The sequence below is a fragment of the Anguilla rostrata genome, chromosome 13, assembly GCF_018555375.3.
Source record: "Anguilla rostrata isolate EN2019 chromosome 13, ASM1855537v3, whole genome shotgun sequence".
NCBI lineage: Eukaryota > Metazoa > Chordata > Actinopteri > Anguilliformes > Anguillidae > Anguilla > Anguilla rostrata.
Genome location: NC_057945.1, coordinates 26727089 through 26744104, shown reverse-complemented (window position 1 = coordinate 26744104; position 17016 = coordinate 26727089). Strand labels below are relative to the sequence as shown.

General features: G+C 46.0%; 1 protein-coding gene across 4 annotated transcripts in view; it reads right to left on the bottom strand.

Moving 5' to 3' along the window:
• LOC135238488 (ataxin-7) overlaps positions 1 to 17016 on the bottom strand; it is a 29652-nt gene that overhangs the window by 7113 nt on the left and 5523 nt on the right. For 3 of the 4 annotated variants that reach the window (XM_064306427.1, XM_064306428.1, XM_064306429.1), the window contains 7 exons: positions 16857 to 16925; positions 10890 to 10994; positions 3566 to 3824; positions 2655 to 2902; positions 1930 to 2012; positions 1094 to 1362; positions 69 to 267 (listed from right to left, as the gene is read on the bottom strand). In XM_064306427.1, coding sequence (XP_064162497.1) covers positions 69 to 267; positions 1094 to 1362; positions 1930 to 2012; positions 2655 to 2902; positions 3566 to 3824; positions 10890 to 10994; positions 16857 to 16925 — 1232 coding nt within the window. Of the gene's footprint in view, positions 1 to 68; positions 268 to 1093; positions 1363 to 1929; positions 2013 to 2654; positions 2903 to 3565; positions 3825 to 6151; positions 6308 to 10889; positions 10995 to 16856; positions 16926 to 17016 lie in introns of those variants that run through there. The other variant, XM_064306430.1, reaches the window with a different exon arrangement.

Here is a 17016-nt window from a genome sequence, read left to right as displayed (position 1 = left end):
GGAGGGAAGCTCCCTCTCTGATGGGTGTGAGTAGGATTTTGGGTGGAGACGGGTGAAGCTGGACTCACGGCTGCGGGTCGGGGGTGATGGGCTGAATAGTGGCAGTCCAGTTTGTCTGGGACCTCCTCCTTCTCCTCATTCTCCCCCTCGTCGCTGGACAAGCGGGACGCCCCGTCCGCAGTGGGCGCGGCGTGGTGGGGCAGCTCGTGGAACAGGGAGGGGTCTCCCTGGTGGTTCCCACTGGGATGCGAGGAACTGCTGTTCATTCTGCACGTTCACACACACGCTCGCATTATTTTCAACACGCTCACACCAGCCTGCTCCAGTTTTTAGAGAATACTGAAGCATGGTCATTTCACCTGCAGAGCAATGCCAGTATATACATTAGCTCTCCCTCATTTCATTGAGAAAAATAGCAGCACAAGAAGCAAGGCAGTGGGGAACCCAAGCCAGTAACATCTTCATCATGTGACCCTACCACCTTGCTTCATATAGCTCTTTTCATATTGCTCTACACACAGCGCTGCCAAGAAGTAGCGTGCACGATCCTGGTCAAAAGTGAAGAGCCATGTAAGCAGTCCCAGCGGGTTTGATATCACCCAGAGCAGGGCTGCCCAACCCTGTGCCTGGAGATCTACCATCCTGGAGATTTTCACTCCAACCCTAACAAAGCACAGTCAACAGCTAGAGATCATGTTGAGCTGCTAACTTTAAGAATCAGGTGTGCTGTACTAGCGTTGAAATGAAAATCCGCAGGACGATAGATCTCCAGGAACAGGTTTGAGCAGCGCTGACCCAGAGATTTATTTTGTTTACAGGGCGATTCAATTTATTCAGCAGAACATTTCTGAAGACGGCTGCCAAATTAAACATGTCTTCAGTATAAAACAGCTCTGATTACTGGCAAGTCTTAACTGCTCCTGAACAAAGCAATGCAAGATGAAGTGGAATTAAATGTATGTGACAGCTCTCGAAGTGTAAATATTTCGCAACAGAATTCAACGCGGAACATCTCCAATAGCAGCGTCAGTGCCGCCACGGGCAGTTCCAACACGCCGCAGATGACCTGGACAGAAAAGGTGAGGTCGCTCACCGTGGAAGACCAAGATTGTGAGGTTTGGGTTTGCTGGGTGCTGAAGGCTTGCCGTCGGCAGCGGTGCTGTTGCCGTGGGGGACCTGGTGGGGGTCCTGCATTACGCGGGAGGGGGACGGGTGAGGGTCCCTGAGAGCGGGGTTCTGCTGGGGGTACTCCGAGCTACGCAGCAGTTCCTTCTCCCTGGCTTTGCTCTTATGCTCCGCCAACAGAGTGTCGAAGCGCTTCCTCCGACCCAACACTGCCCTCCGCTGGCTTAAGGAATGTGTCTGAGGAAGACAGAACCAGGCGTTACTCACTGAGTTACTCACTGAGTTACTCATGACATTCCATATTCCCTCTGCTGACACAGCATCACCCTCTGCTGGTGTACAAGGAGAAGATCATCCCAGCATTGATCATAAAGGCACAGCTACTCATGACATTAAACATTTTCTCCTCTGACCAAGCATCACCCTGGCTCACTTAATGTGTATTAGAAGGACGCAACTGTTCAGCTTTAACACGTCATTACGGTCAAAAGGAATCCTGACACATGCTTATAAGGCAGCAATTACTGGTTTTGGCAGCCTGAGTATACATTAAAAATAACTGGCAAAAATCAACTCCACATCATTTCCTAACAACTGCACAGTTAAAAAAAAGAAAATCTGTCATATGTGTAGTAGTAACAACACAGGCTAGATAGTCAGAAGAATTTCCCAGGGAAATATGGGAGTGAAACAAGTTCAGCGATGTATGTCCTTCAGCGTATACGCAAAACCCCCTTACCGGACGGGAACAGCGACACGCTGGGGAAAGCGCAGCTGGAGGAGGGGGGGGGGCAGCGCGCCTACCTTACACGTGAGAGAGCGCGTGCATGGCTTCCGAGCCGCCAGGTCCACCACCCCGCAGTGGATATCAGGATTGAACTCCCGCTCTGTGAGTAATGAAGCAGCAAAACCCCGCGAGTCTCACAACCTGTTCCCTTCAGTCACAGCACGAGAAGATCATTCATCCTCAATGGAAGTAACATTAAAGCAATGCAAAATGCTATGCAAAAGCCTTATACTTCTACTCAGCATCCACTCTGATGGATAAAGAGGCCAAAGCTTAGCATTAAATGCAAATCTACCTTTAGAAAGAAATTTTATTCAAGTAACCACATTTATAGTAGTCTATAACCCAAATCCTAGAAGGCGGCTGTTTCTGCTAGTTTTTTTTATGTTCCTGCTCAATTTAAGTCATTGTTTGACTAAAGAGTCTGCACACCTTGTTTCCAAGGCCTAGATTGGCTGCTGACTGAAAAGAAGTCACACAAACTGGCACAAACTGCAGCTCTTCAGGACTGGAGTTGGAGCCCCCTAATATAACTAGTGTGCTGTCCACTGTGTTCCTTTCAAACGACTAGAGCTGGACGCAGCAAAACGAAATGAGACAAGAGGGCAGAGAGTCTGGATTCAGACACACATGCTTGGACAGAACTTTGAAGCCTCTCTTTAGCTTTCGTTAGCAGACAAGCTTCCGAGTCTGCAGACCGGCTGCTGGGCTGAGGCAGTCCGATTGGACTGGGCTCACTCACCAGAGGGTCTCTTGTGCAGTTGTCTCTTGGTGCTGGCGTTGTCATCCTGCTTCTTGTCCAGGGACGGGAGGCTTTTCCCGTTGGGGATCTGTCCCGGGGCCAGCAGGGGCGCCTTTGGTATGGAGGGACAGTTAAGGCCGGGCTTCATGGGCGAGCTCACAGTGGTGCTGGACGTGGGGACGTGGACCAGCTTGGCAGACGCGTCCACCCTCAGGGGCATCTTCTCCATGGTGACCGCAGGAGTCAAGCTGCAGGGAGGGGGACAGGGGACTGTGAGAACACGCGTCCGTACGGACAGAAAAGGCACACCCTCTCTGTGATACAGTAAACACAGGCGTCACTGTGATGAGAGACCACACGTGTCTCTATGAGAAGAGAAAGCACACATCGGCCAAAGACACCTCTCTCCATGATGACAGAGCAAAGCCATGTCTCGCCCTTACGGAAGAGCAAAGACACATCGCATTACTGAAGAACAGTAACACATCTCTCTATTGTGGGAGAGCAAAGACATGTTTCTCCATAACAAGATTGCAAAGACACACCTGTCCATGTTGAGACAACAAATACATGTCCCACTGTTACAAGAGAGAGCAAAGATACATGTTTCTCCTCGATTAGAGAAAGGAAAAGACATGTGCTTCCGCATGACTAATCATACAGAATTAGGGACAGAATTGTGTGTTCATGGGACTTTTCACCCGACTGCAAATTAATCATCAAATCTACCTCAGACAAGGGAACAGTCATATCACAAAAACTTTCAAACAACAGGAAATGTGTGAAAGCAAGAGCTCTCGAAGGCGGGTAGAGACGAAGACACAGGGTGCCATTAGAGAGGCTGTAGAGACAGCATAGCTGGAGTCAAGCAACAGGTACTGGAATCACACGGGTGAACCTGTGTCACTTACATTTTGTTGTGAGGCACCTTGATAGGGAACTGGGGCCTTCCGTGGACAGGCAGCTTCTCTTTGGGTTTTAGGATTCTGGAGTTGGAGGACGCGCCGTTCCCAGCGGCGGAGCGACCCACTCCCCCGCCCCCGGCCCCGCCCCCGAGCCCGGAGCTCCCGCCCCCGCTGCCCTTGCCCCGGGACAACAGCGTGGGCAGGGGGTAGGCGGAGGACGACGTGCCGGCCAGGGCGGGCTTGCTGATTGGGCCGTGTCTCCTCTCTGTGGGGGTGCGGTGAACATCGGTCAAACCTGCTCAACTCTGCCATTCCCAGAAACCCCTTTTATATCACTGTCATCAGTGACCCGCCCCAAGACATACTGCAAAACTTCCTTAGCATTGTCTATCGTATCTCTTCCTCCCATTCACTGTCATGTAGTCTACACGTGCCACGCCAAACATCTAGATAGGTACATTATTTGACAGGCTCCCAAACTGACCAGGGAGCAATGCGAAATGCTCCTTAGCGGTTTCAGCATCATACGTGCACACAGTGCTGATCAATAAACTTCATTATCCACAGGGAAATTATTTTTTTTTTACCAGTCAATATGTATTTTGGTGTAAAAAGAAAGTAATACAAGAAGGACCACCAGAACGGTACATACATCTGCTTAAGTGACATGCATTGTATTTGCACATCTAAGTTCTTCCATTAAGCCACCTACAATTACAATAATGCAAAATCAGAGTTACTGGAGCATCAGACTGGAAATTCCTGATAAAAACGCGACCTTCTGTTTATTTGTCTTCATGACAAGGTGACATAATTTTAGTATTTTAAATACTATAGACATTGATCTCTCCTACAACAGAGCCAAATCCATGAAGTATCATTACTCCACACTTGTGAAAACAATGGCCAGCCATGAATGCAGGCAATTTTACGTGGGAATTAAAGAACTGTTGGCCTGCGGCAGATGAACAACCACCCAGAAAATTCCACTTATTCCTTTAAGACTGGAGACCTAAAATAAGACTGGATATTTGGACTGTACTGTGGAATGGCTTTGCTGGGGTACAGCAGAAAGTCTGTAAATAGCCACAGAGTATGAATGCCCCTCCAGCATTTGCACAATAAGACAAGCCAAGCGCCTTTCAAAGGGCAAAGAAATGACAGCAGGAAAAACACGGCCATCACAAGCAAACGATTGTGGTCTGTTACCTTGGAAGTGAACCTAACAAAATGGCTCTCCAGTGAGGCCCTGACCAAACTCATTCACTGGAGTCTCGTCAGCTTTCACAACCATTTCAGCATTTGTAACTGAAACAGACACTGCTCTAAAGTGAAAAGGCAGTCACATATATTTCCATCCAGAGAAATAAAGAGGTATAAATCCTGCTTTTTTCATATTTATATGCTCTGTGGGCACCATTTTACACAACTGCACAGTCTATTAGGCCATCTATGAATACAACTGTGTGCTGTCTGTACCATTCAAGCTAAGCATCAAGTACAGGACGATATGCCAACATGAAAACAGTCTCAATTAGGAGACTTCCGCGATCTGCCTCTTCAGCACAAACCTCAGCGTCTAACAGGAAAACACTCTGGGGCCTTGCTATTCAAGCAGGGCCATTAGGCCCATCCACGGCAGTCCTTAAAACAGTATTACGGGTCAAGGAGGTCATTTCCTGCGCTTAGCATCCGTATAGCACGCAGAGCATGCAAATCCGTACGAGGAGGGAGCGGCGTTCGCAGGGAGCGAAAAGGCTCCCCCCGTGCTCCCGCCAAGTGCTTAAACAAGCCTGGAGCACAGGGGAGAGGATCCCTCCGACCGTAAACACCTTTTTAAGTGCCTTCCTAAACCCTCCTGCTCTGACCTCCGCTCACGGCGGCCGTCGGGCTGGAGAGAGGGGGCCTGTCCGGGGCGGCCCTTCCTGCCCGTTTACGACACAGAGGCAAAGCCGGCCCCGCCTTCTCACAGGCAGAAAGAAAAAACACGTTTACGGCGTGAAAACCAGTCTTCGCATCGCTTTTGACGAGGCAAAAATAAGTTTGCGTGCGCGCGCGGCTGTGCAGCAGCTCGTGAGGAAAGCCTGTTTGGCTCTGAGGTTCGCCCAGATGACTCCGCTGACATTTCAGAACGGCCAGTGCAGGCCGACAGCCGCAGCTAATCTTATCAGATTATCCAGCCGAGCCAGCAAACAACAACTTCTGCTCCGCACAGCCAGCAGCCCGAACACATGGCTACACAGCGCTATTCAGCGACGCAGCGGAAACAAGCTAGCAGAGAGAGAGACACAGAGAGACAGAGAGAGAGAGCTACAGAGAGAGACACGGTGACACAGAGACAGAGATAACTACACAGAGATACAGAGAGAGAGACACAGAGAGACAGAGAGAGAGAGCTACAGAGAGAGACACGGTGACACAGAGACAGAGATAACTACACAGAGATACAGAGAGAGAGAGCGCTAAAGAGAGATACACAGGAAGAGATACACAGAGATACAGAGAGAGAAGGAGAGGAAAAGTAAGCAAAGACAGAAGCGTTGCTGCGTGTCCCACTCAGTCAGCTCAGAGTTAATGCACAACTGCACTAACCTTCTGCGAACTCCATGCAGATCTGGGCTCCGGGCCAAAGCCAAGTCTCAGAGGGAGGGCGGCGAGCTTCTCAGCCTGCGCTCGCCACGCACCAGCCAGGCCTCTCTGAGAAGCGCCCCCTTCCTCCTACTCCTCCTCCTCCTCTTCCTCCACCCGCCGCCCCTCCCCTCAGTGTGACACGCTCGCTCCCACCCCAGCGCGAGACGGCCCGTACGGGCGCCGCTCCTTCCTTTCCTGCTAGCGCCGCAGAGGTCCTGGCGCGCACACAGCCAAACGGGGGGGGGAGGAGTCTCCTTTCGTTTCGTGCCTGTCGTACGAGAAGTCCCCGTTTATGCAAACGAGCCCCTCTGGTTGTGGAGGGGAGCGTCTGGCACGGCGTCAGGAGGCCAAACTCAGAGCGGTTAACGCCGCGGGAACCGGGAGTCGACAACAGCCCAATTATTCCTCAACACTCCGCAGCGTCCCTCTTCCTGCCATGCACTTCACAAAGTGCTATTATGAATAGCTGCGCCAGAGGGCTGTAGCACATGCAATTTTAGTCGAGGTTGATAAACACAAACAAATCTGACTCGCTAAAGAAAACATCCCACCGTGCGCACCGGATCTTAAAATAATACTGCTGAGCTGTGAAGTTATGAAGCAATGTTTCTCCTGGAAGTTCCGCCTTTTCCCCAGCTATTTCATATAGAATGTGTGGGGGAAGTGTGAGGCACTTATTTTTTGAGCTTGTCACCCTACCTGAAGCTTTCTGAAGAACACAACAGATCTATTCTGATATAGGCTAATACCAGTTTTGAAATATCCATATACACTGTGGACAACAAGTATTTTTAGTCAACGCTCATTTGTAAAGAGTCAGCTAAATAGTCAATAGTAATGAAACAGCACTGCTTAATCTTGTGGGTATGTCTACTGGTTTGAGGCTTTTCTGAAACTTTTTCGATATGCAAATGCTTGGTTAGACATGAGTGTGAACCCTAAACTTCAGGAGATTAGCTTATTTGTTTACATTATTCATAAATCAAATCTGCAAAACGTGAGAGGATCCTCCTTGTGGGTGGGTAAGAAATGGCCACCCCTCTCTGAGCAGCAGTGGAGCGCTCCACGCAGGGCGGGCCACAGAACCAGAACCCGTTGCCCACGCCGGGCAGGCGGACCCAGACTGCCTTTCAGACTCTCACTATGTATTACTGTCTCCTACCGCTTCACTGGAGGTTAGCTTCACTCAAAGCAAAGATTTACCAACGAGTCAAAATTAAGCAGAACTGTATAGTACTGTAAAACAATCCCAAGGGTTCAGGGCTTACACAAGCAGAGATTCCGCATCCATCACACATGTACTGGGCTAATGCTTTTGCTGTGGAGCTTGCACATTAATGGACGGGCGAGAGCGTGAAGGGCCGTCTGTGATTTTAACACAGATTTATCCATGTTTTTAAAATGAACTGTTATACAATTAGAAACAGTTGAGTCGGTTCTTGCCATTTCCAACATGTACGCTTATGATGTCAGTACCTGGCTAAAAGATCATTTAGCAAGCTACATTTCCAGGCAGCGTTAGGTACTGACTGCGTAATAAAACCACTTATTTACAGCATGTGCAAGGTGCTGGTAAAACAAGTAGCTAGTTAACCATTTTGACAGAATGCGGCATGATGTCCAATGATCTGGCGTGGCAGCATGCATTATAATTTTGGTATTACTCACTAATGCGACAGAGAAAGAGAGATTTTCTGAAGCCGACAGACAGCAGACTGTCTGATGCGTTAAACGGCTGCGGTAAACACCCAGAGGCGAGGCAGGGTTGTGTCTGGGCCAGATTATTTGTGTTACGGCACTCCGAGGGCCTTTTGCGTCTGAACAGGAACGCAAGCGCCTTCAAAGCAGCACTTTGTAGAGTAAATTAACCCTGGCTTTCACATGCGTTTTGTCAAAACAACATTACTAAAGCATAACCAACTGTGCAAAATAAATAACTCTCAGAATCAGCTGCAGCTGTGCTAAGGAACGAGACAAGTGGCGCATAAATTTCTTGAGGGTGGCAAAAAAGTGGCTGCGAAACTGGGCTCGTAACATTTGAGGTCACGGGTTCACATCCCAGGTGGGGCACTGCCATTGCACCATCAAACAAGGGCCTGATTCACTTCAGTATGTACTAAAAATGGATGGAAAGACCTAAGCTGCATAAAAGCTAAAAGCACCTAGTCAAAGGTTCTAGCAATGAATTCAACAGTTATGACTATTAAAGGATCCGGTGGAAAGATAGATAAATACAACCAAGTTGTGAAAGATCTGCTGCAAAAGGTGATACAGTCAGATACTGAATGCCATTTATATCCCTCATCTGACGCTGACTGCGCAAATTAGCATAGCAATGATTTCATCAATGACTAAATACTGAAAGGGTGAAAGTCTACTCTGGATCTCTTCACATTACATTACATTCTTTAGATATAATATTTATATTTACTAAAACAGCTCCAGGACACATCACATAAATTTAATTCCCCTATGTAAAGTAAGAGAGGATATTAAATAATATGAAGAAGCCCTTAGAAGGTTCAAAATTCCCTATGGGATAAGATTAATAAAAACAGCTCTGTAGCTCACAGACCCAATTTTAGGAACTGTTCATTCCGAAATGCATTCAGAAAAACTAGGCCTCAACAACAAGCATCTTTCATACCCTTGATATTTCTAATGCAGTTCTCCAGAACAGCAATAGATGTCACCAAAGGACTAAAATAGCCCTCCATCTCCACCTGTTGGACTGGCCTGGTACAAGATCATACACAGTTCTGGAAATGTGGCTCACAGATCGCTCCTATTTGAAAACAAATCTGAATATAACTCTATCAACTAATAAGAGCAAAAATCTCCAGATTGATTTGTATGCCCCATTTCACTGAGCTGAGGGGCATGGCAACAGACACCTGCTCTGTCCAAGTGTCCATGCCAACTGACCGACCCTCACCCACACAGAATGGACTGGGCACCTGTTGGTATAAGTGACATACAGCAATCCCAGTCCACATATGAGATGGTGTGTACATCTTTCAACCGGGCACATTCATGTTCAGTTAAACAATTCAGAGCTTAAGAGCATAAAAGGGGAAAAGTCCTTTAATGTAGGAGGGAATGAATACCAGCTCCCCCTATGGGATTTCAGCTTCCTTCTAAAGGTAAAGAGAGTGGGGAAAACTAGAGACTTCCAGCTGTGCCAATTTACTGCACAGTAAGCAAGTATAATTATTTAATAACAATTTATATGTAGCCTATTAAAATATGAATGACTAAACAGAAATTATGTAAAAGGGTACACATTAACATAAAAAGCTTGTTTTTTAACAAAAAAAGGGTAAGGTTAAAAAAATGTTAAAAGGTTCTGGTTGAGACAGCCCTTCAGAGATGCTCAGGAAAACTGAATACTTTAGAACTGTCCACCATCCTGGAGCACAGAACGTTTCATCTCAAATCATACGATTATCACGTACGTGTATTCACTGCCAAGCCTGAGAGAGCATGTCACAGCATCTCACACTGGGTTACAAACTCTCCAAAAGTAAAAGAATCGCTTTCACTCAGTGGACAAGGAGGCCCGTCAACTCCCATAAGAATACAACACCCATAATCCATGAGTGCGCCCATTTAACAGCAAGACACGTTTTGCTGTACTCAGATCCACTTAATAGGTACCTCTGTTCAACGTCTGCAAGCCCCAGAATGATACAACAAGCTGTCAATCGTGTATTTCCTTGAAATAATCGAAAGAATAATGATTGGTTCCCACCGGTGAGTACATGATGGCTCCGCCCATTTTCAGTTTCTCGCAGGTCTGGAGGCTCTGCTTTCCAGGAGGTGAGAATATCGGCTCATTTAATTGGTCACACACAGAGGGCGCTTTTCTCACATACTGTGCTCTACGTTCCCTCAGTCCTTAATACACAGCCGCAGAAAGCCTCTTCAACATCTGGGTCAAGGTGTATCCTGCGCCTCTAATTTTAAACCATCATCAATTTCCTGCTTCTTTTATCCTATCCTATTCGTATAAAACGACTGTCTGGATGTTTCACGGATGATTTACTTGCTTGATAAGAAAAAAAATAAATACAGGGAGGTATGTTAAACGCAAAAGGCGTCAAATATTAACTGGTAAAATGAGAACAGAAACTCATGGGCTGTGAAAATCAAAGATTTTTGCTCACATATGCATGCTCTAGGAGTACAGACAGGACCAGAGTGTACGTGAGAACCAAACCTTTTCTCATCACACTAGCACACCGCTCATCATGCCAGCCTTGTGATTCAACAACACAACCTTATGGAAACACTGCCCTGCTTCTATAAGGCGAGTACAGCCAGCTGGGACTCACCCCTCAGTTACCTACCTCAGAAGATTTAATGCTCACAAAGAGGACACTTTCTATCCTTCAAAATGTGAACAAGACCTGCTAAAAATCTGCTTTTGAAGAATCATGCTGAAGTCAATATCTGCTCTAATGCCTTTCCAAACAGCGCGTCCGTAAGCCCAGCTTCTGCACTGCTATGACCATATCACCACAGGCACGCCCTGGAAGACAGCTAATCTAACCGCAGTATACAGCTAACACACACTCAGCACAATACTGCCTCCTAGGGACAGGTGTACACTGAAGAACTCTGGGTAAAATGAGTGGCACTGGTCCACAATGATCCCCTGCACAGAAACCCAAACTAATTTATAGGCAGAGTGACTTACCATAGTGTGCTTGAAAGGCCTGTGGCTTGACTACTTGGCTGCAGTGGCTGCACATCACCAGGTAGAAATCATCCTGTGCGGGGCACTGGCCAAATATGGGCATATCTGCATGGGGGGGTGGAAAACCAGAGTAAAGAAATCAATCACGATCACAAGTTTCTAGAAAACACCATATGCTCCCAGAACCCCCTTCCCCCCCACAGACATGACAGAAGCAACGTCATGAACCCAGCAGTGATTTCAGCTTATGCAGTGAATCGCCAACTGATATTAAACCCTTGTGTCCCTTGCTACCAAATATAAGAGCATATAATAATATAACATTAGGTTCAAATCAGTCAGAGACGCTGCAGCAGATGTTCGCTCCAAACACTCATGAAACACTCACGAGATTCATGAAGCCTTGTTGCCCTCATCGCAGCACTTGAGGCCCTTTAACGTGTGGGATACAAAACTATCTGAATCCAAAATACAGAAATTCCACAACAACGACACCACCTACTGTTTTAAGTTGCTAGAAATTCATCATGTCGGCTCATTCAGTGTCTCTGTCCTTCCAGTGTTAATAGTTGATTGCAAAATGCAGGCCGCTGATGGACTGACCCCCGAATCACTCCCACAGCAAACCGGTTCAGTGCACAGCCAACTGTGGCCTTGCCTGCCTCAAACAGAGACGTATGCAGTGCACTTACCGCTTTCATGACAAAGGTGGAGAAAGTGTGCGCAGTAAGTTTCAACAGGCATTTTGAATACCAGGCATTTTGAATGCCTCTGTATTCCATTCACAGAGTATGGGCCTGAACTCCTAAATTCAAGCATGACCTAAATTTCTAGAAACACTAGCACTGATTGGTCTAGATCAAGGGTGCAGAACTCTGGGCCTGGAGGGCTGGTCTGCATGCTGGTTTTTGTTCCAACCAATTACTTTAGTTTCAGTTTTCTGACAGCTCTATAAACTACACTGGTTCACGCCTGTACTTCAGCACAGTCAATTCCTTAGTATACACTTGCAGTCTACAGCCGTACCTGGTGCTTATACAAACGTCAGATCAAGATATGATTCAGCTAATATGAGCACAAATAGTCACAAAATCCTGATATGGCTCAGGGCTTGTTATGTTCTAGATGTTCCTGTGAGGGTGTAATATAGAGGTTAACTACAAACATATCTTTTGCAAATCACCACTAGGTGTCAATTTTAGGCATCTTGGGCCAAGAAGGGAAGCTTTTGGGATCAATCTCAAACTCAGTCACACTGCAGACTTCTGCAATTGCCCCCTATTCCTCTGCTAAGCTTTCTACATTAAGAGGACAAAATGGGGTAATGATCCTAAAGGCCTAAGAGGACCAGACACACTGCGCTTCCATTAGAGTGGTTAGGAGTAAAGGAACGACAGGAATAGTGTTCTGTGGGACTTCCACAGCACTCATGAATGTGCCTACTGAGGGCCATTCACCTCGTATGCTTATCTGTATCTACTTTCTCCAAGGTTCATTTTTATACTCTCATCGCCATTTCCCCCCCAAGTTCTTAAAAGCACGTACAAGCACTGATTGCCCAAAATATCCATTTCAAAAGGGAATTTAAAGAACTACACAGACGGGTTTCCACTAATCATCGGTAGTTGTTCTTTCAGGCTTTTTCTGTCCGGTGTGGAGGGCATGCCTTGGTTTGGATGTTTTCAGGGAGAGGTCTGACCTCCACAAGAGAAGAACACACACTGAGCATGCCTAGGTGGTCTCTTCCAGAAGTGGGGAAACGAGTGTGTGAAAAAAAAAGAAAACACGGAAAAGGCACCAGAATTCCAAAGGATGAGTGGAAAAACTGTTTGAAGAAAAAGGTGGGGGGAATTCAAAGTCACAGCAAAAAATCTGGACCAACCAAGAATATGAATGTATATAATCATTTATAGTCATGCAGAAATCTTGGAGCAAATACCTGTTCGCTAATCAAATCTTTGCCGTTTTAAAAATACATGTCATTTTAGCAACGTATAGTTCAAGCCTAGAAGTGAAAGGTGAAAAACATTTATGCAGTATTTCACATCAAGAGTCCCAATCTTCAAAAGGCGTACACATTACTAACTTCCCAGTTAACAGACATTTATCAAATTGTACATCATCATCAAATCAGGTCATAACTGGGAAGTTATCAGAATGTACTGATGGAAATGACCACACAGGACGAGATAATTAATCCCTTTAATTAAGAGATCACCCAAAGTGCTGTGTAATATTAACCTGAACTCCTTCATAGCCCAACAGAGAGAGTGAGGAAGCTTGACCAATTAAGTTACTTTGACCTTTATTCACTTCATTCTGCCCGCAGTTGAAGCCATTATTTTAAAACCAGACAACTCACCTTCAAAATATGACATCTTTTGGCCATAGAAAGTTGGAAGCCTTTCCCAATGATCTTGGTGTTTTAAGTAATTAAGACCAGAGATCAGAACTGATGCAGGAGGTTACATGCATGCACACATGGCACTAAAACTATTACTATCAACGCACAACTGTTAAAGAGTGACTAATTTACACATACGCTAACCAAAGTGTGCATGAGTCCCATTACACATGCCAAACTGTGTCGTTCAACTTCCACTTCATATTTCTTTCAGTGCCAGTAGTTTCAGGTAGCTGTAATCTGCCTATCTGCATACCCAAACAAGACATTAACAATGATAATAACAATAGAAAAAACTTTACAGAGCACCCTTTAGAACAAGCGGCACTCTGTACTTCCAACATCACTCCAGGGCTTCAAAACAAACTAATTTACAATCAGTTTTGCGACAAACAAAACCCACTCGCCTGTCGTGAAAACGGCCCACCCACAGTACAGCCATTTCATGTGCTTTTTAAGATAAAATCTGCCATCGAAAGATTTGTCATCCATACCTGAGAAACTTTACAAAATGACTACCACAACAGCCCACTTGAAGGCTTCAGTGTGAAATGAGTAAGACATTGGACCCCCTTTTTCCAGTGCGTAACGCTTGTATAACTTTCTAACCTCGCGGAAAATTCACTCGCCTTAAATCACATTATTTTTAGTGCTCATTACACCAGTTTTCTTTCTGCATAGCAATGAGAATGTTAACATCGTTCATGTGAACTGGTGGGCTGGTGTTAACACCGTTTTTAGAGGGCATTCTGACATGTAGGCCTAATTATGCAAAAAAACCACATCTTCACAAAGTGGCATCAGAGGGATAGAGAAAGGTCAGACGTTGCTTTGATACTCAGACTCTGTCATATTCCTTCCATACTCCCGTCACAAGGACTAGAGACAAGGCTCTATTAATTCTGCTCTTCTCGCCATCGTCGGTAATAAGCAATCAAGGTGTGCCAGCGCTCGGAGCACGGCGCTCCTAAAGGAGCCGACGCTCCCCCTCTCCTCCCGGCTGACAGACCGCCGACGGCTGGGCGCGGAGTCGTCGAGGCGACCGAGGAGACGGCCGGCCGCCTGGGCCGCGTTCCGCGCTGGGGCCGCGCGGAGGTGCCCACCGTGCGGAGGAAGCTTGGGAGACGACTCCTTTCACACAGCGGGGTGAGTCAGAGCCGCCACGCAGTCACCCACAGAGGGTCGACGAATGACAACGCCGCGCCCCTCCCCCGCGCACCTTTCCCACGGCAACGATCGCCGACTGAACCGGAGGAACGGACCGTTCCTCAAGTGGGGAGCAAAGTACCCCATCATCACGAGAGAGCGCCAGGAAATGATGTCTGTGTGGGCGGCGCACGATGACTCTGGATCTGTGATGCCTGGGAAGGGGGTGTGGGAATGTACATTTGTCTCCCAGCTTCATTTAAACACAAGTTCTTATTCTCACCTTCCACTGCGTTTGGACGTGACCCAGTTTACTGGTATTTGGGAGTGGGAGTGCCAGGCAAGGCACATGACTGCTCTGGATACAACGTCAAAACCCCGATGAGAAAACTAACCCCCCCCCCAACACTACTGAGTGCTGACTGGCAAAGGCAGCGGGGGTTCAGTCAACGTGCACCTCCGTTTCAGTATGTTAAAGCCCTGCATTATACAATGGGCTGTCGGGCTCATCTGAGACTTTCTCTCGCAAAAGTAAATAGCTGCCAAGTTGGCGGCAGTTATTCAGTCTCCCAAGATCACATTGAGCTCTGAAATCTCCTCGAGCACTAAAACAGTGAAAGTCTCACAAGACAATTAAGCTTCATAGTCATGCTTTCACTAATTACAGGTAAATTGGGTAAATGCATTCCATTTATACCAACTGGCAGGTGATGTAACAGATTTACTTTCAGCCGTCTCTGTTTACACAAAGAAAAAAAGAATTATAAATTGGTCCCATTATTTTTTCAAATGTTTTGAACCTTAGTGTGGCAGAAAGGTTTCCTAACAATGTGGCGTAACCTAGGATATGCTCTAAATTGTGCAATGTGGTTACAGCACACACACACAGGCCTTATTGTCTGCCAATGCATATGCACCCATTCGATAAGTGCTCTGATGACTACAATATGTAACCCCTTACGTTTCAGCAATCACCTAATGACAAAGTCTGATGACATCACAAAAACTGTCTCACGGAGCTTGTGGCTTAAATGCAGAAAGCAACTGCATTCCACAACCTGTAGACTCAATAAAATATATTTATTGTCCCTAATCAATTGAAATTGGCAGGATGCCGCCTCCGTCAACCAACGTACATTCTCTGCATGTGGGCAGATCACTACAGAAGAGCACTGGGTCTACCTAGCAGTCTGAAAGTGACCATGACTGTATACATTCCAAATTCATAAAGAAAGTAAATCTGTGGCAAATCACCTGTATCAGTAGCATTTAATGCAAAAAGTCTCTACTCTTGCACGTTTAAATGCATGCTGAAAAATAACAAAACTGCGAACCAAACAGGAAGGTGCCAATGTTGGAAACAGATGTTCTTCATGTATCTTCAGTGCCAAAGTTTAAATATTGATGACAGACATTTCATTTTCAAGAGCAAATAGAGGGAAAACGTGAGAATGAAAGGTGTGCACTGACAATTGCGCATTTACTGAGATGAGCCTAGCACTCACTAGACCCAAGCTAAGCCTAATTTGCTTATCAATGGAAATGTTAATATTAAATCAAACATGCAGACAGACATGCTTCACATTCTCTCTAAAGAGACAGCTCTATATCACTTGCGAAACACTACTGTATGTTGACAGTGTTTAGTAGGGGTACATTCAGGAGAAGTGAGACTCTTTAGAGTGGTAGTATTCAGCTATTTTCTCCACACTCCTCATTCTTTGTCATTTATATTGCACAGTCATCAGTAGAATGAACTGTGCCCTGATGCTGGTATCTGCATTTAGTAGATTTCATATAAAGACCTGCCGGAGGTTTTCTGAGCCAAAATTCCCGAACGGCCTTTTAAGCACAGATGCACCAAAAGCCACCTCTCTTGAAAATGAAGACAAATTACTCCATCGTGATGCATCATCACAGTTTTTAAATATGTATTAATGTGAAGGTATGTTGTCACAATGTGCACAGTGATTCTTCTGCTGTCACAGGGCGAATCAAGGTTTCAGCTCGAATTGCTAACTGCAATAACAAACTTGCAATGCAATACATGTGCCATGATTCAGATGAAACAAATATAGTCTGCCTTAATGACAACCTTAGCGCTCGCATTTAAACTTTGAAACTGCAACCACAACAGTATATGCCCCTCCCAGCCAATAAACAGCCACAACAGTCATTACCTGTTCAAGTTCATCACCCTCGGGAAGAGTTGCATAGAAACAACTCCATTCCTCAATAATGCAACTTTTCTACCTTGTATCAACATTTGATTTGCATGATTTTTTCAGGCCCTCTAACTACCAGACTAACAAATAAGCTCACCTGACAGACAAATCAGGTTTCTGTTGGTGCATTAACTCTATGCTAAGCACACAAACAAACAAAAAGACACATTTTAAGGAGAATACAATACATACCATCTCTACAGAGCCTCATAGCTTCTCGGTTTTTTCCGCACTCTTTCAAACTTTCTTCTGATTCTGCACCTAAAGAAGCGATCACATACAGGAAGATAAATAGTTGCACTTGCTTGCTGTTGCTTACCAGTCGCGTTTCTCGTTTCCCCCAAAACTGCAC